Below are 27884 nucleotides of genomic sequence, written 5' to 3' on the forward strand. Positions count from 1 at the left end.
ATCTAACAAATTTTAAGGATGGCTAAATATCACAAAATTTTTTTAAATTGGGAGTACAGGAAAGGAAAGATACAAAGTTCTTAATTTATTAATGTTTGTGGTCTATATGTAAACAAACATAATGCGACTTGAACTGGGGCCCGTTTCAGAAAGGAGGTTAAGTGAAAACTCTGAGTATGTTAACCCTGAAATGAGGGAAACTCTGGGGTTCAGAATGGGAGGTATGTCAAACCCGAGAAAGCAGGGTAAGTTAAGCCCGTTTCTGAAAGAGAGGTAACTTCTACTCAGAGTCAGTTACCATGGTAACTTACTCTGTGAACCTAACCTGGTCGAGAGTAGGTTTTCTTTGGTAAACCGTTTCCTTTGGTCTCCTCCCCCTTTTTAAAGTGCAAGTGATGTTTAAATAGTTAACTCATTCATTCACATTGCAAAAATGCTTTTCGTAATGAGTATTTTTCATCCTATTTCAAGTACAAATATCTAAAAATTCCTAAATCAAAAAGGACTTTCTATATAAGAAAATTATATAAGATATTTACTCTTGTTTCCTGGGGGATCTAAATTAAGTGCATTTTACTTAAGTAAAATGATCAATATCTGCCAGTGTGGTAATAAAAATAATCTTAATACAAACGGAAAGTGTCGGAGTGTCTACCCAGGTGAAAAAAAAGTGCAGTAAAATACACTTTATTTTAGTACACAGTACACTTCCATAATGTACTTAAAGTGCTCTATTTCCATGCACTTATTTTGTACTTAATATACTAAAAGCTCTTCTTTAGTACTTAAGATCATCTAAGTGTACTCAACTGTGCTATTTGAGACACCATGAATTTGAACTAAAATGTGCTTTTAACATACTATCTCTGTATTTAAAAAAATGTATTTAGTTACCACTTGTAGTACACTTGAAAACATCTTTCAAACACTTTTAAAATAGACTTATGATGTATTTCAAATATAAGATTAATATATAATGAAAATATACAAAATGTATTTATAATTTATTGCCTACAACATTACAAATACATTGTGTATATATTTATCATATATTATTCTTATATTTTAAATAATTCATAAGTGTATTTCCTACGTCTGATGAGTACATTTAAAGGTGTATGAAAGATGGGTTCAAGTGTAATAAGTGGTAACAAAAAACTTATTTTTTTTAAATACAGAGATAGTATGTTAAAAGCACATTTTAGTTCAAATTCATGGTGTCTCAAAATAGCACAGTTGAGTACACTTAGATTTCTTAAGATTATATGAAGAAGTACTAAAGTACAGCTTTTAGTATATTAAGTACAAAATAAGTGCATGAAAATAGAGCACTTTAAGTAATAATGGAAGTGTACTGTGTACTAAAATAAAGTGTATAGTACTGCACTTTTTTCACCTGGGGGAAAATGTACTTATAACTAGTACATTAGTAATATATTTGTAAGAAAATCAATGCCATTTAAACTTAGGATTACTATATGAAAGTCTACTAAGATTGAACTAATTTTAAAGCATTGAAAGCACACTTTTAACAAATACACTAATAAAACTCCTCTGTATATTTTTGTGGTAGTATACTTTATTTTATTACACTAAAAATCAATTTAAGTAGTAGTGGTATTTAGTATACATTTCCAAATGCAGTGAAGTACCACTGAAGTAAAAATATACATTGAATTAGTGTATTTATAGTGTATAACTTTGACACTTTTATTTGGCACCAAAATAAAGAATGTACTACAAATGTACTTGCTTGTATTTAAGTATTTTTTTAATGCACTCAAGTATACGTAAGTGCAAATTTACAGTAGCTCCGCCCACCAATGTCACACCATGTTAAAAATGACACACATTCTAGTGGCTGCAGTGGTGTAGAGACTGTAGACAATAGTGTGATGGGTGTGGAGAATTATCTTGTGATGTGGTTGACTGGGTTCGAATCCGCCTTTTGCCGAGCTCGCTATTATTCCTTTTCCCATCACATATCACATCAGAAAGGCATTTATTTTCAATAAAAATTAAGACAATTTTCTAAAAGTAGAAGTAAATTGCCTAACGAGTGTTTAATAACGATAAAATCATTTACACTCTTATTATTGCATCCTGCATTATTTTTTTCTTCTTTTTTTTGCATGTGGGATACCATGAAAATAAATATTAGTTCAATAACTTACCGTTCTGCCAGTTTTCACCTTTGATATTATAACAGTGATAAGAATTAAACTTGCATTGACGTCATTTTGTCATGTGCTGTTGCCATGGTGAATCGTAATATCGGAGCTCCATTGATGATGGCTTTTCAATCGACTCTGAGTCAACCTACTCAGAGTGGATTGAACTAACTCAATTCAGCTGTTCTGAAACCGAAAACTCAGAGTTGGTTGAACCTCCTTATTGAAACGGGCCCCTGTACATATATTTAAAGTTTGATGCAAAAATTAGGGAAAATGAGGTCCAGGAAGTAGATAAAGTTGATGAGATTATTTATTCATTACAATTAAATTTGGCCTCACACGCAAACTTTAATCGATAATGAAAATACTTAATAAAACCAAAAGGTAAAATAACCATCATAAAGGAGTAGTCAATAGTCAATAACAAATTTAGAGTACTGTAAAATCCAGAGTATTGTATCTAATAGATGAAGATCATAAAGAATTAAAACATTTGCAGATAAGAGAGAAGCAGAAGCCCAGGAGAGCAAAGGATGGAAAAAGCTAAATTATTAACAACTCAGTCTATATTATACCATAAGCATACAGGGAAATTCCCAACCCACTTAAACTCCTATTATATCATAAATTGGTCAGATGCCAAAAATAGATATAATAATTGTTTTGACCCACTAGGGAATTTTGCAAATCTTTAAACTATCAAATGTCAGCAGACATATTTTGATCAGATTTAAATGAGCAACTAATTCTGAAAAACATCACTTCTGCAGTACTTGGCAGGCGTCCAATATCTAACCACAAACATGTCAGCGTGACCCGTCACACCGGAACACTTGAAGAACAATTGAATATAACAAGCATACATACTCTTAAATATAAAATAAGAATAACCATAAGGGTACAATAACAAGTAGATATATCTTGAAAATATGATAAGAATTTATATATATATATATATATATATATATATATATATATATATATATATATATAAAGTAGAAGTACATAAATATATGAAATTAAAAGTGAAAAATAAATCATAAGACAATGTATGAATATGAATATTGACCATTTTGGATCCACCAAGTTCCTCTCAAATTACTTGCAATAAACAACCCTAATTAGTTTAGTAGTTAAAAAAAAAGTTTGTGAAATGTACCCCCAGTCACGCAATCCCAGAATTGGGCCTGCTAGGATGGCTTGAGGATGAGTAAAGCCTGGGCTAATTTTCATTTGAAAGTGAACTAATCCTTTAAAGTTGAACCACTGTAGTCACGTTGACTGTTTTATTGATGTCTTTAATACCCTTCTGGACCTGAAAAGATGCAATGACATTGTTGCCTATGTGTGGATCAGATACCCTCGGATTTCATCAAAAATATCTTAATTTGTGTTCTGAGGACATATGAAGTTCTTATGGGTGTAAAACTAATGAGGGTGAGTAATTAATGACAAATTTCATTTTGGGTGAACTAACCCTTTAAGACTGTCCTTGCATGCAAAACCAAACCTTCTCATCTGAATGAACTTTCAGGTGTTGTTTTAGATTTGATGATGAAATAAAATCTTTAACACACTGATCACAGTTAAATGTTTATTCTCTAGAGTGAATGCGCAGATGATGACTGAGAGATGATGCTTGAGAAAAACTCTTTCCACAATGAGCGCATATATACGGTTTCTCTCCAGTGTGAACTCTCATGTGTGTGTTAAGACTGTCCTTGCGTGCAAAACCAATTCCACACTGATGACATATGAAAGGTTTATCTCCAGTATGAACTCGCTTGTGTGTTTTCAAGTGTGTAGACTGAGTGAAACTCTTGTCACAATATGAGCACTTGTAAGGTCTTTCTCCAGTATGAAGTCGCTCATGTAGTTTCAGTTGTCCAGGCCGAGCAAAACTCTTGTCACAATATGAGCACTTGTAAGGTCTTTCTCCAGTGTGACGTCGCTCGTGTTTTTTCAGGTATCCAGACTGAGTGAAACTCTTGTCACAAGATGAGCACTTGTAAGGTTTTTCTCCAGTATGCATTATTTGGTGTCGTTTCAGTTGGGTAGTTGTAGCAAAGCTCTTCCCACAATTAAAGCACACATGATCTCTCACTTCATCATGTGTTTTCTGGTGCAGTTTAAAATTGTCCTGTCGTGAAAAACTCTTTCCACAGAGTGAACACACGTAAGGCTTCTCATCTGAATGAACTTTCAGGTGTTGTTTTAGATGCGATGACAAAATAAAATCTTTACTACACAGATCACAGTTAAATGATTTTTCTCTAGAGTGACGGAGCAGATGAACAGTGAGACATGATGTACGATTAAATCTCTTTCCACACTGAGTGCATGTATACGGTTTCTCTCCAGAGTGAATTCTTATGTGTGTTTTAAGGTTTTCTTTTTGTGTGAAACTCTTTCCACACTGAGTGCATGTAAACGGTTTTTCTCCAGTGTGAGCTCTTATGTGTAGGTTAAGGTTTACTTTTTTTGTGTAACTCTTTCCACACTGAGTGCATGTAAACGGTTTTTCTCCAGTGTGAATTCTCATGTGTCTTTTAGGTTTTCTTTTTTTGTGTAACTCTTTCCACACTGAGAGCAGGTGTGCAACTTTTTAGGTTTTGTTTCTTGAGATGTGAGGGTACAATTTTCCTCTGCTTCATTCAGGTCTTGTGTTTGCTGCTTCACTTCCATCCAGTCTAAGATAAAAATAGTATGTGGTTAAAATCAGTTCAAGTGAACTCTGATTTAACAGCAACAGAGATCTGGGGCCGTATTCACAAAACATCTTAAGGCTAAAAGTAGCTCCTAAATTGCAGATTTAGGAGAAACTCTTAAAAATAATGAGCAATTTTTGCTCTTAGAGTATTTCACAAAACATTTTAGCGCTAAAACTAGCTCCTAAATCCATGAAACATTAGAAGTAGGCAAGAGGACTCCTAAGTCACTAAGCCCAAATCACAAACAATCCTAATCCACCCAAAGACACTGAACACCATTGAGTAAACAGCAATAGAGCCTTAGGTACTCAATTTTTTCTTCATAAATGCAATACATTTTGATTTATAGATTTGAATATAGATTTTGAGATGCCAAAAATAAATCTTTAACAAATAAATAAATATTGTCTGATTACCTGTGGCAGTGGTTTTCATGAGTTCACATTTACAAATGATTGAATAGAGTAAAAAAAAAAAAAAATTAATAAGCATATATGGTGTGGTGTCCAAGGGGATCGAGGGCTCTGAGCTTGGAATTTAGCCCAAACCCAGAGTTCTCCCCGTATCCCCAGCCGGGAGGGAGGAGCGGGTTCGCGGAGGGATGCAGAAAACTGTCAAAGTAACTATAGGCGAGTCGGCTCTCGTCTGTGTATATATTCCTCCTCTTCAGCTGATTAGAAAGACCGTTTGAATGTGTTCCTCCCAAACTTTGTTTATAAAATGTAATTTGTTGCTTGCATTTTGCATTCTCTTGAGATGCAGACATCCAAGAGGCAGACAATTAATTGTATATACTTTAATTAGTTTTAATTAGTGACACTTAGCCTACATTTTAAAACCTTTATTTGAATATGGCAATATTTTTATTAAAAATATTTATTTTAATATGGCATCATTTTTATTAAAAATATTTATTTGAATAGGGCAACATTTGTATTTTAAAACCTTTATTTTAATATGGAAACATGACACCTCATTCTACAATATTTCTATGATTGAATCGCTGACTCCTCCCTCATCAGCCAATCACTGTGTGTATACTCCATAGCAACGAGGTCAACCCCGCCCTTACTCTTAGCTTAAGACTTCAGTCTATTCCTTATTAAAAGTTTGTCTCAGCAGCTTTGAGAATAGGTTTTAAGAACTTTTACTGCTATTTAGGAGAACTCTTAGTGGTAAGATAAAATGTTTTGTGAATACGGCCCCAGATCTTTAATGTGCCAAAGTTTAGTTCTGTCATTTACTTGTTAATACAATTAAAATGTGTTTGACAACTTTCATTAGTGCTGGGTGGTTTGAACAAAAATCTATCACATTTTTTTTTAAAGGTGCCATAGAACTTAAAAGTTTGTGTGTTTTAATAAACGGTATTATTATTATCTCTAATAATCGAAGTACACTCTTATTTTGCCAGGGTTGTGAAGACCTACTTCCTGTGTATATGATAAGACAAATATCGATAGTTGTCATCGAAAACCTACCAAATTCTGTGACGTTCCGCTTACAGTTCTTGGACTGCATTCCTTGATTTCATCTGTTTTTTCTGCATCGCAGAAATCATAGCTACATATTTACAGAATTAAAGAGAGTTAGTTTTGAGTTATTTATTGTTGTGTTATAAAGTTGTTCCATTAGTGTAAGTATGCAGTTAATAGAAGTCCGCTCTACTCAGCGATCTACATGGCCATTGAATAGATACAGCAGCTGTTTCAGCTACGCACCGGTATGACGGTTTTTGAAAAAATAAGTTACATATCGTCCTCGAAATTGAAACCTGTTTACCGCCCAGCACTAACTTCTATACAACATTATGATAATTTAAATGCATTTTCTGTATCATTAATCAAATATAAACTGCTTATGTCACAGCCACCCAATCTGTTTAACTGAAACTATGTTAATGTTTCTCAGAAGTCAACAATGAAGAATCAAGAATGGACACCAACCTATTTGTTCCTCAGTATCTTCATGTTTTATTCTGGATGGTTCTGGATCAATCATGTCTTCAATCTCTTCTTTAATAAACTCCATCTTTACTATATTAGAGCACACAGAATTAAGCTGTATTGCTTGGATTTCTCCTTTTCTTTCTTCTCAGGACGACCATCTTCTTCTATTAAGTTTTATGGAAGTTTGTAAACCGCTTTAATGCGCATTAGCGCCACCTACTGGAGTGTAGTATTGAGTTTGGAAAAAGGGAATATTGTAATTCTGGCTTGCTGATTTTAATTTAGAAGTGTGTTATTTATGCTACTTTAAATTTCTTCAAGGCATTATGAAGGAGAATCTAAGGCCATTACTGCATATTTAGACATAAAACTGAAACATGCTAACAATTAAAAACAATACAGAGTTGTTCAATATAGTAGACTGTGGCAAATGTTGGCATATCTTTGTGGGTCCAGTGGACGCGTGAAAGATATGTTACACAACCATCCACTTTTGGTCAGCCATGATATTTCAAATTTTTTATATTGAAGTGAATGTTTGGAGAAAATGTTAAAAATCAAATTAAACAAGGAAATATGCTGATTCAGTCATTTAGCTTGGATTAAAATGGTCACAAATCAAACAATAAAACAGAGGTTGTTGAATAGGCTATCAAAATTGTTTTAAATTTGCATACACAACTTTTATTTCTCATAATTTTTCAATTTTCATATACAAAATTGTTTTGTCATAATTTCATGTCTTTTAAGTCTGTCTTTAGTTGCAAAGCTCTTATGACAGGTGAAAAACATTTCTTCAGTGTCAATTCTTGGATGTTTCTTCATGCTCTCTTGACATTGATCACATTTGAAAGGCTTTTCTGCAGTATGAATTTTTATATGATATTTAAGGAGGAAACTATTTCCACAATGATGGCAGTGTGAGGTTTTTCCTCCGGTGTTAGTTTTTAGTGATTATCCAGGTTCACTTTATGTGTGGAACTCTTTTCACAATGATGACATATGAAAGATTGCTCTGTTTCGTAAGACTATTAACTCTGAAACCACATACTTCCCTACTATATAGAAGGTATAAAGCAGTATAGGTGAATGAATAAGTATGTCTGAATCCTCAGTATTTATAAAAGAGTAGGCGAGAATTACATTCCTCCATTGACAGCTATGCAACTTCCAATTAGAGGCTTCAAAAAGTATTTAAATTGAGTGATTCAGTCCAAATTTTCTGAAGAGACTTGATCACTTTATATGTGTCAAGCAATATGGTTGTAAAAACACACAAAGATAAAGGCAAATAGGTAGTATTTAATAAATCCAACAGGTAATGCAAATCAACACACAACACATCCATTTATTGATGACACCGGACACTACATTGAAACAGAACTGAACATAAATACAGGTGGTGATGATGATGATGATGATGATGATGGTGCACAGCTGAAAACCATAAGTGTCCATGACAACAAATGAGTGATTAAGGAAGACAATGACAAAACACAAAGACTCCAAATTGAGACTTAATTTATATGTGAAACACTTTCCACACTGAGGACAGGTGTATGATTTCTCTCCAGTACAAACACGTAGGTGTATAGGTTTGTCCTATTCATGTGTGAGGCTCCATCCACATTGAGGGCAAGTGTAAAGCTTTTGTCTAGTGTGAACACATGTGCTTGATAAGATGTGGTTTTTGTATGAACCTTTTCCCACAGTGATGGCAAGCAAATGGCTTTTCTCCAGTGTGAATTCTTGTGTGTTTAATAAGACTGTCCTTACATGCAAAACCAATTCCACACTGATTACAAATTAAAGGTTTTTCTCCAGTATGAACTCGCTCGTGCACTTTCAGGTTTCCAGACACAGTGAAACTCTTGTCACAATATGAGCACTTGTAAGGTCTTTCTCCAGTATGAATTCTTTGGTGTCGTATCAGTTGGGCAGTTGTAGTAAAACTCTTCTCACACTCTGAACACACATGATCTCTCACTTCATTATGTGTTTTCTGGTGCTGTTTAAAATTGGTCTGCCATGAAAAACTCTTTCCACAGAGAGAACACACATAAGGCTTCTCATCTAAATGAACTTTCAGGTGTTGTTTTAGACTTGATGATGAAATAAAATCTTTACCACACTGATCACAGTGAAATATTTTTTCTCCAGAGTGACAGAGTAGATGTTTACTGAGACCGGATGTACAAGTAAAACTCTTTCCACACTGAGTGCATGTAAACGGTTTTTCTCCAGTGTGAATTCTTATGTGTATGTTAAGGTTTCTTTTTTGTGTGAAACTCTTTCCACACTCATTGCAAGCGAATGGCTTTTCTCCAGTGTGAATTCTTGTGTGTTTCTGAAGACTGTCCTTGCGTGCAAAACCAATTCCACACTGAGTACAGTGGTACGGCTTCTCTCCAGTATGAATTCGCTCATGTGATTTCAGGTTTCCAAACTGAATAAAACTCTTGTCACAAGATGAGCACTTGTAAGGTCTTTCTCCAGAATGAATTCTTTGGTGCTGTTTCAGATGGTCATCTCTAGTAAAGCTCTTTCCACACTCCAAACACACATAATCTCTCACTTCATTATGTGTTTTCTGGTGCTGTTTATAACTGTTCAGCCATGAAAAACTCTTTCCACAGAGAGAACACACATAAGGCTTCTCATCTGAATGAACTTTCAGGTGTTCGTTTTAGAATTGATGATGAAATAAACATTTTACCACACTGATCACAGTTAAATGTTTTTTCTCCATAGTGAATGCGCAGATGATGACTGAGACCTGATGTACAATGAAAACTCTTTCCACACTGAGTGCATGTATACGGTTTCTCTCCAGAGTGAATTCTTATGTGTTTGTTAAGGTTTCTTCTTTTTGTGAAAGTCTTTCCACACTGAGAGCAGGTGTGCAGCTTTTTGTTTTTTGTTCCTTGAGTTTTGAGGGTACAATTTTCCTCTGCTTCATTCAGGTCTTGTCTTTGCTGCTTCTCTTCCATCCAGTCTAAGATAAAAAATTAATTACAATTGATTAGATACAATTAATGTGTTTGTCAACTTCTTTTCAAGATTATGATCATTTAAAAGCATATTGTGTCATTTATTATCTATAAACTGCTTCTTAATTCACAGCCACCGAATCTGTTGAACTGAAGCTTTGTTAATGTTTCTCAAAAGTAAACAATGAAGAATCAAGAATGGACACCAACCTATTTGTTCTTCAGTATCTTTGTGTTTTATTCTGGATCACTCATGTTTCAGTCTCCTCTTTAATAAACTCCATCTTTACTATATTACAGCACACAGAATTCAGCTGTTTCTGCTTGGATTTCTCCTGTTCTTACTTCTCAGGACTATCATCTTCCTCTATTATGTTTCATGACAGATTGTAAACCGCGTTAATGCGCATTATAGCGCCACCTATTGGAGTGTAGTATTGAGTTTGGAAAAAGGGAATATTGTAATTCTGGCTTGCTGATATTTATTTAATTTAGAAGTGCCTTATATAGGCTACCTTAAATTTCTTCAAGGCATTATGAAGGAGAATCTAAAGGCATCACTGCATATTTAGACTTAAAATAATACTGAAATATATGCTAACAATTAAAAACAATACAGACTAGTTCAATATAGCAGACTGAGACAAATGTTGGCAAATCTTTGTGAGTCCAGTGGATGTAAATGTGAAGGTCATGTTACAACCTCTACATTTGGTCAGCCATGATATTTCAAGGTTTTTATATTGAGGCGAAAGTTTGGAGTGAATAAACAAGAAAATATGCTGATTACTACACCTTTTGTCATTTAACTTAGATTAAAATGATCACAAATCAAACAATAAAACTGAGGTTGTTGAATAGACTATCAAAACTGTAATTTAAATAAAAAAATTTAAACCCCTCAGTCAAATGATTACGATGAAATCTGGCATTTCGGTGGCCTTTATAGGCAGCCAACCCCACCCATTTTGGTGGGCTGAAATGCCATTTGTCTGTGCACTAGCATGGACATGAACCAATCAGGCTTCAGGATTCATTTTTATGAATTCAACTTCTATTTTTAAATCATTTTTCTTTATTCCGACCAGGTGTCATTTTCTTGCAAATAGCAATATTTTTATTTGAAGTTTGGAAGAAGGGTTGTCAGTAGTTTGTAAAATAAATCAGAAATGTTAATTTTTCTCAAACAAATACAGATAAATAATAAATCCAGAGAAACTGTTAATTTTGCTGTGGTCATATTAAGTTTTTCCAGAGCTTATAGTTCATTTTCTATGAGTAAAGAAACCTCCTGACTGGGTGAAACTCTTCCCATATAAGTACTGGTACAATCTCTCAGCAGTCTATGGTGGTTTTGCAATGAAGTCGCTCATGTTTTCTCATGGTACCTGACCGAGTGAAACTCTTATCACAACGTGGACACTTATAAGGTCTTTCTCCAGAGTGAACACGTAGATGACAACCGAGACTTGATTTATGTGCAAAAGTCTTTCCACACAGAGTACAGGTGTATGATTTCACTCCAGTACAAACACGTAGGTGTATCTTAAGTTTGTATTCAAATGTGAAGCTCAATCCGCACTGAGAGCAAGTGTAAAGCTTTTGTCTAGTGTGAATACTTATGTGCTTAATAAGATGTGGTTTTTGTATGAAACTCTTTCCACAGTGATGGCAAGCGAATGGCTTTTCTCCAGTGTGAATTCTTGTGTGCTTCTTAAGACTGTCTTTACGTGCAAAACCAATTCCACAGTGAGCACAATAGTATGGCTTCTCTCCAGAATGAAGCCGCTCGTGCACTTTCAGATTTCCAGACACAGTGTAACTCTTGTCACAATATGAGCACTTGTAAGGTCTTTCTCCAGTATGAATTATTTTGTGTCGTTTCAGTTGGGCAATTGTAGTAAAGCTCTTCCCACACTCCGAACACACATGATCTCTCACTTCATTATGTATATTTTTGTGCAGTTTAAAACTGATCAGCCTTGAAAAACTCTTTCCACAGAGAGAACACACATAAGGCCTCTCATCTGAATGAACTTTCAGGTGGTTTTTCAGCTGTGATGATGAAATAAACTTTTTACCACACTGATCACATTTAAATGCTTTTTCTCCAGAGTGAAGAAGCAGATGATTACTAAGAACTGATGTACAATTAAAACTCTTTCCACACTGAGTGCATGTAAACGGTTTTTCTCCAGAGTGAATTCTTAAGTGTTTGTTAAGGTTTCCTTTTTGTGTGAAACTCTTTCCACACTGAGAGCAGGTGTGCGGCTTATTAGCTTTAGTTCCTTGAGTTGTGAAGATACGACTTTCCTCCTCCACTTCATTCAGGTCTTGTCTTTGCTGCTTCACTTCCATCAAGTCTAAAATAAAAAATATTACGTGGTTAAAATCAGTTAAAGTCTGATTTAACAGCAACAGAGATCAGGTATGAGATATTTGATGTGGCAAAGTTTATTTCTGTCATTGACTTAACACAATTAAAATATATTTGACAACTTCTACACGAGATTAATAATTTAAATGCATTTTCTGACATTTATTATCTATAAACTGCTTATTTCACAGCCACCCAATCTCTTGAAATGAATATTTGTTAATGTTTCTCAGAAGTGTACAATGAAGAATCAGGAATGGACACCAACCTATTTGTTCCTCAGTTTCTTCATGTTTTATTCTGGATGGTTCTGGATCACTCATGTCTTCAATCTCCTCTTTAATAAACTCCATCTTTACTATATTACGGCACACAGAATTCAGCTGTTTCTGCTTGAATTTGTCCTGTTATTTCTTCTCAGGACGACCATCTTCTTCTTTTACGTTTTATGATAGTTTGTAAACCGTTTTAATGCGCATTAGCGCCACCTACTGGAGTGTAGTATTGAGTTTGGACAAAGGGAATAATGTAATCCAACTTGCTGATTTTTATTTAATTTAGATGTGTCTTATATAGGCTACATTAAACTTCTTCAAAGCATTATAAAGGAGAATCTAAAGCATTACTGCATATTTAGACTTAAAATAATACCGAAACATATGCTAACAATTACAAACAATACAGACTAGTTCAATATTAGTAGACTGTGGCAAATGTTGGCATATCTTTGTGGGTCCAGTAGATGTACATGTGAAAGTCGTGTTACAACCATCCACATTTGGCCAGCCATGATATTTCAAGGCATATTATATTTAAGTGAATGTTTGGAGTAAATGTTAAAAAATCTAATTAAACAAGGAAATATGCCAATTCAGATCCCATGTTTTGTCATTTAACATGGATTAAAATCAAATAATAAAACAGTGGTTGTTGAATAGTCTATCAAAACCATTTTATATTTGCACATACAACAATGCAGTGGACAAGATGTTTTATTTCTTAGGATTTCATGTACAATTAGAATATATACTTCACATTGATAGACTAACATAAGTCATAATCAGATGGCATCAATTTATCATAGCCACACAACCTAAACTGAAAGAATTTGCAAAACTCTTGCTGCAATCAGGACAGGTTTTTGGTTTCTCTCTAGTATGATGTCTTAAGTCTGTATTTATTCAGACAGCTCTTTCCATACTGAGGACAAGTATATAGATTCTCTTTTCTCCAGTGTGAATTCTTATATGATGTTTAAGGAGTTTGTTTAGTACAAAAATCTTTCCACAATGATGGCAGTGTGAGTTTTTTTTCTACTGTGCGAGTTAAGTGATAATCCAGCTTCTCTTTACATGTGAAACTCTTTTCACAATGATGGCACATGGGATGTGCTTGAGTAAACTTTACAGGGTGCTGGACTCTTGGATTATTAATACGAGATCTTGACAAAAATCAATGCACCTCTTGATGGAAATAACATCACAACATTTATTTCCACCAAAGGCTTTGTCGTCCTGGAATATGGCCATGATGCGTCTTCCTACATGGTTGTTTAAGGAAAAGGCGACAATCAGAGTTCTCTCGCCCAACGCCAATTCTACACGTTAAATTGGCCCAATAATCCGACGGCATCTGATGCTTAAAAACAGTCCGATGTTGCCTGACGGCCGGTTGTCGGCTTGATGTGTCCCGGGCTTAAGAGTTGTTGACTGGTGAAGCTTTAACTCCTAAGTCTTTCTAGTTTTCACCATATTTACAAAATTAAACTGATATTGTGGTTTTAGGATGAACTTCCTCATCTCACACAGTTTACTTGAATGTATTTGACACTGAAGCATTGCAATGCTTTTTCATATGAGTGTAACGGCTTGACAAATGTTTAAAACTATTACCACACTGTGTACAGTAGTACGGCTTCTCTCTAGAATGAACTCGCTCATGTGCTTTCAGGTTTTCAGAACGAGTAAAACTCTTGTCACAATATGAGCACTTGTAAGGTTTTTCTCCAGTATGAATTCTTTGGTGATTTTTCAAATGGGAAGATCTAGTAAAGCTCTTTCCACACTCACAACACACATAATCTCTCACTTCATCATGTGTTTTCTGGTGCAGTTTAAAATGACGCAGCCATGAAAAACTCTTTCCACAGAGAGAACACACATAAGGTCTCTCATCTGAATGAACTTTCAGGTGTTCTTTTAGATCTGATGACAAAATAAAGTCTTTACCACACTGATCACAGTTAAATGGCTTTTCTCCTGAGTGACGGAGCAGATGATTCCTGAGACTTGATGCTTGAGAAAACTTCATTCCACACTGAGTGCATGTATACGGTTTTTCTCCAGTGTGAATTCTTATGTGTGTCTTTAGGTTTCCTTTGCGACTGAAACTTGTTCCACAATGAGGGCAGGTGTGCGGCTTATTAGCTTTTGTTCTTTGAGTTTCGATGCTCTGCTTTTCCTTCTCTGCTTCATTCAGTTCATGTTTTTGCAGTTTCATCTCCATCCAGTCTAAAATAAATATATCATGTGGTTAAAATAAGCTCAATGAACTCTGATTTAGTAAAAGAAAGCAACAGAGAATCAAGTATTAGATCTTTAATGTGTTAGTTCTGTAAATATCTTGTTAATCCATTTAAAATGTGAATGACAACAGCTATTCAAGATTATGATCAGTTATATGCATTTTCTGTATCATTTATAATCTCTAATTTGTTCATTATTTCACGGCCACCAAAATCTGTAGCTTTTTTACATTAATGTTTTTCAGCAGTCAACAATGAAGAATCAAGAATGAACACCAACCAATTTGTTCCTCAGTTTCTTCATGTTTTATTCCTGATGGTTCTGGATCACTCATGTCTTCAATCTCCACTTTAATAAACTCCATCTTTAACAGTCACACAGATTTCAGCTGCTACACCTGGAGTTTGTCCTTCTCTTGTAGGATGACGTGAATATTCCCAGTATTTATTGGTGAATTGTTGTGGGAGGAGCTTCACTGCAGGTGTGAACTGTGATGATCACTGTGTGATACTGACGCCCACAGGACCAGATCTGGAAAAATCAAAGAGAAGTTACTGAATTGATAGTGAATTACTTAAAAAGCAAACACATATGGTGTGCATTTAGCATTTTGATGGTTACATATTAGTAGTGTATAAAACAACTCTAGGTTGCTCATTATTATGTAGCCCAGATTATTACAAGAATGAAACCGGGTACAGGTTATATTATTTAATTAATATCTAAACTAATCAGAAATGCGTTTCAATGCTTTAAAACCACTTGTTTTTAAAACCGCAATGCTTAAAAACGCATGTAAACTTTAGTGACCATACAGAACAGCTATGTCACATGAGCATAACCATGATAGAGATGACAGTCCAAAATCTCTACCAGGTAATCTTGTCTACCCATTTATCACCCACCCCTAATCTTGAGTGAACATTCTTACTAGAGGTGTAAATCAGACAGTTCATCACGATTCGATATTTTCTGATACCTCAAAAAGTTCTGCGATACGATTATGATATGATATTTCGATATTTAGAGCCTATTTTACACAACCAGTTAAATTTTTATTAACTCACAACTGCAACCAAAATATATAACAAACATTTATTTCACAATTTCAAATCCGGAACCCTGATTGGGACATCCACAAATAAAAAATTCACACAGTAATCTAATGAGAGCTTATGACATGACAACAGTCAAGAAAGCATTTTAGTTCTGTGCTAAAATGTGTAATGTCAAAAAACTGATAAACACAGACACACACACACACACACATAATTAAAAGACATTTCTTTTAAATGTATAGCGCAGGTTTTTAATGAAGCAACAACAAATTATAGGTAGGACAAAACAAGACAGGCTATTAATATTATTTCATTGTGCAAATTTATTATAAAGGCTCTAATACAGAGCGGCACAAAGCACTTTAGCGCATCCCGTGTGCAGAATGATGCGCTTGAAGCAACAGAGTCACAGCGCGCGGCGCTCCTATGCGGCAGTTTATTGACCATATTCTTTCAGTGACAGTTCCATCAACTGTCCCGAGTGTCTTTCACAAGTTCTGAAAGGTAGTTTAAATGAGAATGCACGCGTTGGCGATAATGCATAGACTAATATTGTGTGAAAATGTGGAGAGTGTTAAAACAAAGGTGCCTCTATAAATAGCCCACAGGTATCGATTTTTTTACGCATTGCATCGAATCGTTACACATTAGATCGATGTATCAATCTATATCGATGTAATGTTACACCCCTAATTCTTACTAGTCAAAATTACTTTGAAGATATCTGTAACATGTAAATACACCTATGCTAAGCCCCACCTTAACCAATCCTACCTTGGAAACTGTTGTCATCTGCCATTTTGTCTAAGAATTCTATTAAAAAAAGATCCTGTATGTCTGGGTCATAAACTGCTTTCTACAAAACTAATTCAAAAATATGAAATTAAAAAATTAGCTGGGGCACATGTATAAGTGATATGCTAATAGATATAACTGTTGAACAAAGAAAGTAAACTGTATATGAAAACATATAGCGTTAGCTTTTCTATTATTAGTAACAGAAAGGCAAACACTATTATACTTTCTTAATTAACGTCAGCATTCAGCAAATACGAATTTATATCATATGCACGTTTTTCGCAGAGTTCACATTTTCAAAACAATAACAAAGTTTTGTATTTTACGTTTAATTCCATTGATTTTCACTCTCGTCTTTTCAAAATTCGTTTTGCAACATGATTCAATTAAAATCACAGCTCTACATACCTGACATGCTGGAGAGCTTTTTCCACATATGAATGCATCCAGGTGTTATTTCATAATTCCTGAAGTAATTAATCCAGTATATTTTCTCTCTGTGACGACAAAGCAGGCTACTGTTGTTAGCAGTTAGCACTTAGCATCAATAAAACTAGGGGCGGGTCTCTGGTGTGAAGGAGGAGCTTAATAAATTCAGTATCAATTCGCACAACAGCAGATTCGACTAGGAGTAGGTAAAATTCAGATAATTTCAGATAATTAAAATATCATTCTGAATTAATTGGATTGTTTGATTAATTGGGAAGGGTTGGAAAGGTTTAAAATATGCAAAAGATGCTGGAAAACTGAAGAATTTTTAGGACATGGAGGATTTTTCCTAAGAATGTGTTTATCTGTGTTTATATGCGTTTAAGAAAGTTTATCTGCTCAGGAAAAACAAGGGACTCGAGAACAACCATCACAAAACATAAAAACAGTCATGGGTCATCCAGTAACGATTCTAAAATTCAGAATCAAGTTTATGTAAACTTTTGAACTGGGTCGTTTTTATAATTTCAGCTATTTTTTGTCTTGTGGACTTTATGTTAACACCTTTTTTATGTAAAATATATTATTCAGGACAGTACTAAATAAAAAAATAAATTGCATTTTGTATGATCCCTCTTATTTGTTAAAATAATTAACATTTTGCAGATTCTACAAGGTGTATGTAAACTTTTGACCTCAACTGTAAATGCAGAGGACAAATTTCAAGCAAGTTTTACCACACATGGCTTTCTCTTTCATCTATTAAGCACACAAACCCACCATGACAGAAAAAAAAAAATACAAAAACAAATTTATTTAGAAAAATTTATAATAAAAAAAAATTTAAAACTATTTTGTCACCAAATTGACAAAATTGAACTAGATGATACTGTGCATTTAGGAAAAACTCCATATTTTATCTCACACTATTTAGTTGAATGTATTTGACATAAAAAAAAAAAAAAAAGTATTTCTCACTTGCAGCATATTTTCATATGAGTGTGAAGACTTGATAAACGTGTAAAACTCTTCTCACACTGAGTACAGTGGTACGGCTTCTCTCCAGTATGAACTCGCTCGTGTGATTTCAGGTGTCCTGAATCAGTGAAACTCTTGTCACAATATGAGCACTTGTAAGGTTTTTCTCCAGTATGAATTCTTTGATGCCGTTTCAGATCACTAGCTCTCGTAAAGCTCTTCGCACAGTCACAACACACATGATTTTTCACTTCATTATGTGTTTTCTGGTGCTGTTTAAAACTGTGCAGCAATGAAAAACTCTTTCCACAGACAGAACACACATAAGGCTTCTCATCTGAATGAACCTTCAGGTGTCGTTTTAGATATGATGATGAAGTAAAATCTTTACCACACTGATCACAGTTAAATGGTTTTTTTCCTAAATGATGGAGCAGATGATAATTGAGATAAGGTTTACATTTGAAACTCTTCCCACACTGATCACAGCTGAATGGGTTTTCTTCAGAATGAATGCGTAGATGATAACTGAGACCTGATGATTGAGAAAAACTCTTTCCACACTGAGTGCATGTATACAGTTTCTCTCCAGTGTGAATTCTCATGTGTGTCTTTAGGTTTCCTTTTATATTGAAACTCTTTCCACACTGAGTGCATGTATGCAGTTTCTCTCCAGTGTGAATTCTTATGTGTCTCTTAAGGTTTCCTTTGCAACTTAAACTCTTTCCACACTGAGGGCAGGTGTACGGCTTATCACCTTTTGTTCTTTGAGTTTTGATGCTCTGCTTTTCCTCCTCTGCTTCATTCAGTTCATGTTTTTGCGGTTTCATCTCCATCCAGTCTGTAATGAAAATATTATGTGGTTAAAACTGATTTAACAGAAGAGAGCAGGGTATCCGATCTTTAATGTGCTAAACATTAGTTCTGTCATTAGCTGTGTCCCAATTCAGGGTCTGCAGCCTTCGAAGTGCGTGAAAGGGGCAGGCTTTGGAGTCGAGGAAGGTCTAACTGAGGTTCAGGGTTGCCAGGTATGCGCAACAAAACCATACCAAAAGTTGCATAATCACAGCAACAGTGTAAAAGTAGCCCAATTTCAGACTTGGCAACAATGAGCCGAGCGTCATTACATGGCCTAGCAGCTGTGTGACAGCTGATGTTTCTGAGTTTAAAAAGGGAAATGGATGCAGAAAAGTTTTATGACTTTCTATTAGTTTTTGACATGCTTCAGTGGCGACACCCACGGGACACCGGACCATATGAACAGGTAAAACAAGTATAGTTAAACTGTATAATGTATCTTTTATATCATTATTAGTTATTAGCTATTAGTTAACCTTGTTTATTTCTTAAAGGATTAGTCCACTTTTAAATAAACTTTTGCTGATATTTTACTCACCCCCATGTCATCCAAGATGTTGATGTCTTTCTTTCGTCAGTCCGAATGAAATTAAGGATTTTGAGGAAAACATTCCAGGATTTTTCTCCATATAGTGGATTTCAACGGCTTCCAACAAGTTGAAGGTCCAAATTGCAGTTTCAGTGCAGCTTCAAATGGCTTTAAACAATACCAGATGAGGAATAAGGGTCTTATCTAGTGAAAAGATCGGTCATTTTCGGAAAAAATACAACCGTTTATGCTTTATAAACACAAAATATCGCCTTGAACGTACTTCCTGTTTTCGCATTCTTCAAAACGCTTACGCTGAATCTCCTACGCCTTCCCTATTCTACTTACGGAAAAAAACTAAACTGGTGCCGCGTTCGACCACGACTATTTGTAACAGGCAAGACAATTGTAAAGCTGCAATGCCCAAGATAAAATTTGAATGGGCCATAACTGTTGTCGTGATTACGCAACTTTTGGTTTTGTTTTGTTGCGCAGACCTGGCAACCCTGGACCTCAGTTAGACCATCCTCCACTCAAAAGCTCCGCCCCTTTCATGCACTTCGAAGGCTGCAGCCTCCGAATTGGGACACACAATTCTTTTCCTATTAATCCAAAGCTGCGCCTGCGAGTGCTCGTCACTCTTTAGCTCCACTCACAGGACACGCCTCCAGGAGCTCGGCTGTTTTCGGAAAGACTCGGTACAGCGTTTGTATCTTTTACATGATAAAACTAAAGACTTTATGGTGATATGAAGGATGCACTACTACTCTATAACCCATCCCCCAAATGTTTCTCAGCAGTGAACAATGCAGAATCAAGAATGGACACCAACCTATTTGTTCCTCGGTTTCTTCATGTTTTATTCTGGATGGTTCTGGATCACTCATATCTTCAATCTCCTCTTTAATAAACTCCATCTTCACACAGATTTCAGCTGCTACACCTGGAGTTTGTCCTTCTCTTGTAGGATGATGTGAATATTCCCAGTATTTATTGGTGAATTGTTGTGGGAGGAGCTTCACTGCAGGTGTGAACTGTGATCACTGTGTGATACTGACGCCCACAGGACCAGATCTGGAAAAATCAAAGATAAGTCACTGAATTGATACTGGATTGCTTTAACAGCAAACACATATGGGGTCTTTGATTTAGTTCAAATATAAAGCATTTTGATGCTTACATATTATTAGTGTATAAAAGAGCTCTAGGTTGCTCATTTTTATGTAACCCAGGATATTACAAGAATGAAACCGGGCACAGGTTATATTATTTAAATAATATCTAAACTAATCAGAAATGCGCTTCAATGCTTAAAAACGCATGTAAATGCTCATGACCATGCACAATAGCAATTTCACATGAGCATAACCATGATAGAGATGATAGTCCAAAATCTCTACCAGGTAATCTTGTCTACGATATCACCCACCCCTAATCTTGAGTGAACATTCTTACTAGTCAAAATTACTTTAAAGGTGCCCTAGAACACTTTTTCACAAGATGCAATATAAGTCTAAGGTGTCCCCTGAATGTGTCTGTGAAGTTTCTGCTCAAAATACCCCATAGATTTTTTTTATTCCATTTTTAACTGCCTATTTTGGGGCATCATTAAATATGTGCCAATTCAGCAATCCTCTGGATTTATAAATCCTTGGGAATTTGTGGGATAATGGTATATATACAACTGCATGAAATATATCACACTGTCCAAGTGTTTTTGGATATTTTATTTAAAAAATCTTACATATTGTGCCTTTAAACAAATCTTTGAATATCTCATTTAAACATTTAATTTCACAAACCTTGCAGACATTTTTTTTTACTTGCCTTATATTTTTATTTTTCTAACAATATCATTGTTTGTGAAAAATGCTAATACGATTACAGAATCAAGAAGTTGCCACCTAAAAGTAAGTCTGTTCAGTTTAGAGATTTACTTTTTATAAATAATTTTCAAATGATTTATTTCTAATGTATTAAATAATAATAAAAATAAAGTGTTTATCTATGACTTTATATCGGCCATCAACAAATTAATAACCGCTAAATATCATCATCACTGATCGCTTGCAATAAAACACTCCCAACTTGTGAACTATTACATTACCCAGGTGAAAAAAAGTATACTTGAGTGCATTAAAAAAATACTTAAATACAAGCAAGTACATTTGTAGTACATTCTTTATTTTGGTGCCAAATAAAAGTGTCAAAGTTATACACTATAAATAAACTATTTTAAAGTATATTTGTACTTAAGTAGTACTTCACTGCACTTGGAAAAGTATACTAAATACCAATACTACTTAAATTGATTTTTAGTGCATTGAAATAAAGTATACTACCACAAAAATATACAGAAGAGTTTTATTAGTGTATTTGTTAAAAGTGTGCTTTCAATGCTTTAAAATTAGTCCAGTCTTAGTAGACTCTTATGTAGTAATCCTAAGTTTAAATTAAATTCATTTCATTACAAATATATTACTAATGTTCCAGTTAAAAGTACATTTTCCCAACTGTGGTACTTAAGTACACTTAATATAAATGCAATGATTAGCACTAACACTTAAATAGTTTATTAGTGCATTGAAATAAAGTATACTACCACAAAAATATACAGAAGAGTTTTATTAGTGTATTTGTTAAAAGTGTGCTTTCAATGCTTTAAAATTAATTTCAATCTTAGTAGACTTTTACATAGTAATTCTAAGTTTAAATGACAACAAATAATAATAATAATAATAATAATACATTTTATTTATAATGCGCTTTTATGGAACCCAAAGCGCTACAAACAAATAAAATACAAAAACTACAATAAATGTAATACAAAGTAGAAACTGTAAATCCTAAAATAATCATTACAGTACAACACAATAGAATACTACTGACAGTCCATAAAAGCAATTTTAAAAAGATGAGTTTTTAACAGCTTCTTAAAACTGGCTAGTGTGTGAGCATCTCTAACAGCAACGGGAAGCGCATTCCATAACCTTGGTGCAGCAACAGAGAAAGCTCTCTCCCCCATAGATTTTAATCTATAGGGAGGCTGTATCACAAATCACAAATATATTACTAATGTTCTAGTTATAAGTGCATTTTCCCAACTGTGGTACTTAAGTACACTTAATATAAATGCACTAATTAGAACTAACACTTCAAATGATTTTAAGTGTAGTCAGATAAAGTAAACCAAATAGTGTTTTATAAGTGCATTACTTAAAAGTGTGCTATGAATGCTTTACATAAAATTCCACTGGATTTTTATATATACTGTCACTAAGTTCAATTTTAATGGATTTTCATGAAAAATACAGTACAAATGAATTAATTACAAGTAAACAGGTGAAAAATACATAGGCCTAGTATTAAATGTATTAAAAAATATACTTGAAATGCAAGTTGTTAATAATACATTTGTATTCCCAACATGCTTATTAAAAGTGCATTAAAATATTTTGAATTGCATTTTAATATATTTCTAAAAGTATACTAAAAGTACTTTGGTAATAAATATATGCTTAGTTACACTTTTAACATATATTCTGAAAACAAGCATACTTTTATTAAATTTCTAAACAGTTTAGAAGTACATTGGTAATAAATATATTCTTCGATACATTTTAAAAAAAATATGCTATATAAGTATATTTTTATTGAAGTTAGTGTATTTACAGAAAACATAGTTATGTTACTCTTACTTAAAGTATTTTTTATATGTACTTTAAGAAAATAGCAAAAGGATTCAGCTTTAAGTGGGTTTAAATGTATTTAATAACGATGTGTAGGCCTACTGCAATATTTTAATATTTATATATTTAGAATTTATAAAGATATTTTGAAAAACATTTTAACATTTACAATGTACCAACTTAATGTATTATAAACATTTGTCAACTATTATTAACCATTGCCATAAGCATATTTAAAATGAGTATGTTGTTCAGTTTTACTTATTTGTACTTGTAAACGGTTATGCTACTTAAAAGGCCATTACATGATATGTTAATTGTAATAGAGTACTACTGGAATTCCCACAAGGATTTCAACATCATATTATTTGAAATGCACCATAAATCAATTTTCCAAAGATGCTTAAAAAAATTGCTATATATTTACTCGTGTTTAAATTTAATCAACATGTGTAACACATGTGACGAAACCTGATTGGTTCCAAGGTCGTTGAACAGCTCTGATTGGTTACCTGAGAGGAGCTGTTTACCAGATATGCTGTGTGTATGTAGCCTATGTGCCTTGAATGTTAATAGAAGACTAAATTTAAACTGTTAAATTATATAGACTAGAGCGATCGTGACACTTTAGAACACTTGGAAGAGACCAGGCGATTCATATGCATTACTGTTTTTTGTGATGACTTTTTGAAACGTTTTGGTGAATCGTCTTTCATCGGAGGGATATAAATCTCCGAGATTTCATGAAAATATTTCAGTTTTTCTTTCGTGTGGCTTTTGGAACCCCGTTATTTTGTGACTCCAGGTAAGATTTGTATTTGATTAAAGGTGTCCTAGATTCAAAAATTGAATTTACCTCGGCATAGTTAAATAACAAGAGTTCAGTACATGGAAAAGACATACAGTGAGTCTCAAACTCCATTGTTTCCTCCTTCTTATATAAATCTCATTTGTTTAAAAGACCTCCGAAGAACAGGCGAATCTCAACATAACACCGACTGTTACATAACAGTCGGGGTGTACGCCCCCAATATTTGCATATGCCAGCCCATGTTCCCAACATTATGAAAGGCATTAGACAAGGGCAGAACGTCTGGATGTGCACAGCTGAATCAACAGACTAGGTAAGCAAGCAAGGACAATAGCAAAAAATGGCAGATGGAGCAATAATAACTGACATGATCCATGATAACATGATATTTTTAGTGATATTTGTAAATTGTCTTTCTAAATGTTTCGTTAGCATGTTGCTAATGTACTGTTAAATGTGGTTAAAGTTACCATCGTTTCTTACTGTATTCACGGAGAAAAGAGCCGTCGCTATTTTCATTTTTAAACACTTGCAGACTTTTATAATTTACTTGTAGCATTTGCCGTTAGCCACGGAGCACAGCCTCAAACTCATTCAGAATCAATGTAAACATAAAAATAAACACTGTACTTACGCGATTAGACATGCTGCATGACAAACACTTTGTAAAGATCCATTTTGAGGGTTATATTAGCTGTTTGAACTTTTTTTATGTTGTTTAAGGCAAGCGCGAGCTCTTGGGGCGTGGAGGACGAGATTTAAAGGGCCACACACCCTGAATCGGCTCATTTCTAATGATGCCCCAAAATAGGCAGTTAAAAAAATGAATTAATAAAATCTATGGCGTATTTTGAGCTGAAACTTCACAGACACATTCAGGGGACACCTTAGACTTATATTACATCTTTTAAAAAAAGTTCTAGGGCACCTTTAACTTTACTTTTCTGTGCCAGTCGTATTTTTGATACAAAGTGTAACAGTGCATCTTTTTCAATGCAGCTACATTCAATTTGCCCAATCAGACGCGATCAGATGAAGATGCTGCACGCAGAAGTTACTGGTAAGTTTTTAGTTGCTGTTTGTATAAAGAAAATGTATGCTGTTTGCATAAATTAAAAAATAAAAACTGAAATCTGAGTGCAGAGACAAGTGAAGAAGTGAGTTTTAATGTCGTATCACCTCTGTTATAAAGATTTTTTATTTTTTTTTGTAAAACAACATACATATCCTGTAATACTCACAGTTTGCTTTATTGCTTCAGATATCAATATCAGTGACATTGTGAATGAACTCTGCTCACTGTAAATGGTGTTGTTGGGCTTCTTCTATGTCAAGCTTGATGAGGATATAGTCAAAAGGTAAAGCCAACAAAATTCTAATGAATATCAATGCAAATTATAAAACACTGTATATTCAATCATGGGTGCAAAACTGTTATTCATTTGTTAATTTTATACAAATTATTTTTTCCCTTTCACAGATCCTGTAATAAAGCAGCCTTCAAATAGTACAGTGTCTGAATTGAATTACAAGCCCTCAGTTGCAGAAAATGCAAGTTGTGCTCAAAGAAGTGACCCTCCACATGAAGATGAATATGTGACATTTAAACTCATGTGTTTCTTTGTTTGGTTCAGGCATTTGCATGCTTTAATTTGTTAAAAAAAATAAATGCACTTCACTTCTGTACTTTGTTTTTCAGTGATTTTTTCAGAAAATTGCATTGTAATTCTTATTCACTGATGTAAAATTATGTACTTCTCCGCAATACAGGTATAACTGAAATGTTTTATTTATTTGAAAGTATTTTGGTCAAAAGATTAAATGCTGCTGTACTTTTTTAATGTACTGTAAGAATAGTTGTAATGGTGTACACAATATGTAGTGCATTAATTTTTTTTAGATTTCAAAGTGTGTGTGTGTGTGTGTGTGTGTGTGTGTGTGTACAGATAAAAACAGCTTTATAATAAACCAAGTAGTGTTATGCTAATGCATTTGTAATGACCTGAAATTGTATTGGAAATGCATAAAGCACATTAAAACAATACTTCAAATATACTCTAACTGTAATAGAAGTATTAAAAGTACATTTTAAATGTATTTAAAGAAATACTTAAATTGCACTGAATGTACTTAAATGGGTCCATTTTAATTTAATATATTGCAAATAGCTTAAAACATGAACTTAAGTAAATCTTGAAATATGCTTATTATACTTCAAGTTGTTTCATAATAATACATTTAATATGCACTTAGTATAGTATAATTTTTAATATATTAAGTGTGTCCACAAAGCACAGTTTAAATATTTAGTGCAGTAAAAAACACTTTTTTAGTACACTTCCATAAGTGCTTTATTTTCATGCACTTATTTCCTACTTAATATACTAAAAGCTCTTCTTTAGTACTCCTTAAGATAATCTTAAGAACATCTAAGTGTACTCAACTGTGCTATTTTGAGACAGCATGAATTTGAACTAAAATGTGCTTTTAACATACTATCTCTGTATTAAAAAAAAGTATTTAGTTACCACTTGTACACTTGAACCCATCTTTCATACACTTTTAAATATACTTAACAGACATAGAAAATAGACTTATGATGCATTTTAAATATACGATTAATATATAATGAGTATATACAAAATGTATTTATAATGTATGCATACAACATTATGAATACATTTTGTATATATTATTCTTATATTTTAAATAATTCTTAAATGTATTTCCTATGTCTGATGAGTACATTTAAAAGTGTATGAAAGATGGGTTCAAGTGTACTACAAGAGGTTACTAAATACATTTTTTTTATATACAGAGATAGTATGTTAAAAGCACATTTTAATTCAAATTCATACTGTCTCAAAATAGCACAGTTGAGTACACTTAGATGTTCTTAAGATTATATGAAGAAGTACTAAAGTACAGCTTTTAGTATATTAAGTACAAAATAAGTTCACAAAAATAAAGCACTTTTAGTACATTATGGAAGTGTACTAAAATAAACTGTTACTGTACTTTTTTCACCTGGGTAATGACACGAGTAAACCTACAATGACACAGAAGGGACAATCCATATACAACCTAATAATCAATGTTATTTGTAGCCTACATTTTAATACCAGTTGAACTTGTATTACCTTGTAATCTATGAAATCCGCCTTCCGTTTTTTTTTCTGGTTTGCCTTGATTCGGAAATATTAAACTTGTATGTCGCGTTTATTTGTATTTTACGTTTAATTCCATTGATTTTCACTCTCGTCTTTTCAAAATATTAAATAAAATCAGTTTGCGGTTATGAAAAAAATTGAATAAACACTCGAGTTAGCTCGTTTTGCAACATGATTCAATTAAAATCTCAGCGCTACATACCTGACATGCTGGAGAGCTTTTACCACATATGAATGCATCCAGATGTTATTTACTAATTCCTGAGGTAATTCATCTAGTTGATTTTCTCTGTGTCGGCAAAAGCAGGCTACTGTTGTTAGCAGTTAGCATCAACAAGACTAGGGGCGGGTCTCTGGTGTGAAGGAGGAGCTGAGTAAATTCAGTATCAATTCGCACAACAGCAGATTCGACTACGAGTGGGTAAAATTCAGATAATGAAAATATCATTCTGACTAGTTGTTTGATTAATTGGGTTGTTTGGTTAATTGGGAAGGGTTGGAAAGGTTCCAAATATGCAAAAGATGCTGGAAAACTGAAGAATTTTCAGGACATGGAGGATTTTTCCTAAGTTTATCTGCCCAGGACAAACAAGGGACTCGAGAACAACTGTCACAAAACATAAAAAGTCATGGATCATCCTGTAACGACACAGTATTCAGAATCAAGTGTATGAAAACTTTTGAACTGAATTCAGCTATTTTTTTGTCTTATGGACTTTATGTAAACAACTTTTTTATGTAAAATATCTTATTGAGGACAATACTAAATAAAAAATAAATTGCATTTTGTATGATCCCTCTTATTTGTTAAAATAATTAACATTTTGCAGATTCTACA

At 33.8% G+C, this 27884-nt stretch overlaps 4 protein-coding genes, 1 long non-coding RNA gene and 1 pseudogene across 15 annotated transcripts in view; 2 read left to right on the forward strand and 4 right to left on the reverse strand.

Moving 5' to 3' along the window:
• Positions 1 to 27884, forward strand: part of LOC125248716 — a 551526-nt pseudogene that overhangs the window by 169061 nt on the left and 354581 nt on the right.
• Positions 3757 to 27884, reverse strand: part of LOC125248644 (gastrula zinc finger protein XlCGF7.1-like) — an 81931-nt gene continuing 57803 nt past the window's right edge. The window contains exons 1-3 of one of the 3 annotated variants that reach the window (XM_048160725.1): positions 6832 to 7052; positions 6367 to 6448; positions 3757 to 4864 (exon numbers count right to left, since the gene is read on the reverse strand). In XM_048160725.1, coding sequence (XP_048016682.1) covers positions 3769 to 4716 — 948 coding nt within the window. In that variant the 5' untranslated portion in view covers positions 4717 to 4864; positions 6367 to 6448; positions 6832 to 7052 and the 3' untranslated portion in view covers positions 3757 to 3768. Of the gene's footprint in view, positions 4865 to 6366; positions 6449 to 6831; positions 7059 to 27884 lie in introns of those variants that run through there. The other 2 variants (XM_048160724.1, XM_048160723.1) reach the window with 2 other exon arrangements.
• On the reverse strand, positions 8119 to 9520 carry LOC125249459 (zinc finger protein 135-like; the record flags this gene model as incomplete). Its single annotated transcript, XM_048161762.1, has 1 exon — positions 8119 to 9520. A coding segment is annotated over one exon (1032 nt), but the record flags the coding sequence as incomplete, so codon positions are not given.
• Positions 10914 to 12648, reverse strand: LOC125248652 (zinc finger protein 239-like). Its single transcript, XM_048160742.1, has 2 exons — positions 12470 to 12648; positions 10914 to 12187 (listed from the first exon to the last, which is right to left on the reverse strand). Exons 1-2 carry the CDS (start codon positions 12552 to 12554, stop codon positions 11160 to 11162), a joined length of 1113 nt encoding a protein of 370 aa, XP_048016699.1. The 5' UTR covers positions 12555 to 12648; the 3' UTR covers positions 10914 to 11159.
• Positions 13178 to 27761, reverse strand: LOC125248670 (gastrula zinc finger protein XlCGF49.1-like). Of its 9 annotated transcripts, XM_048160773.1 has the most exons (5): positions 27249 to 27737; positions 25118 to 25211; positions 20209 to 20450; positions 16991 to 18830; positions 15075 to 15257 (listed from the first exon to the last, which is right to left on the reverse strand). In XM_048160773.1, the coding sequence occupies exons 3-4, from the start codon at positions 20291 to 20293 to the stop codon at positions 17986 to 17988; spliced, it is 930 nt and encodes a 309-aa protein (XP_048016730.1). In that variant the 5' UTR covers positions 20294 to 20450; positions 25118 to 25211; positions 27249 to 27737; the 3' UTR covers positions 15075 to 15257; positions 16991 to 17985. The 9 variants fall into 9 exon arrangements, with proteins under 9 accessions (XP_048016733.1, XP_048016735.1, XP_048016736.1 ...); XM_048160776.1 differs by lacking the exons at positions 16991 to 18830; positions 25118 to 25211 and adding an exon at positions 13178 to 14711 and having other exon boundaries at positions 15006 to 15123; positions 20320 to 20450; positions 27249 to 27706; XM_048160778.1 differs by lacking the exons at positions 25118 to 25211; positions 27249 to 27737 and adding an exon at positions 13178 to 14711 and having other exon boundaries at positions 15006 to 15257; positions 18747 to 18830; positions 20209 to 20246.
• On the forward strand, positions 23732 to 25213 carry LOC125248732. Its single transcript, XR_007180355.1, has 3 exons — positions 23732 to 23870; positions 24876 to 24936; positions 25138 to 25213. It is a non-coding gene; the product is annotated as an uncharacterized LOC125248732 (long non-coding RNA).

This window comes from Megalobrama amblycephala, linkage group LG16 (genome assembly GCF_018812025.1).
Source record: "Megalobrama amblycephala isolate DHTTF-2021 linkage group LG16, ASM1881202v1, whole genome shotgun sequence".
In the NCBI taxonomy this organism is placed as follows: domain Eukaryota; kingdom Metazoa; phylum Chordata; class Actinopteri; order Cypriniformes; family Xenocyprididae; genus Megalobrama; species Megalobrama amblycephala.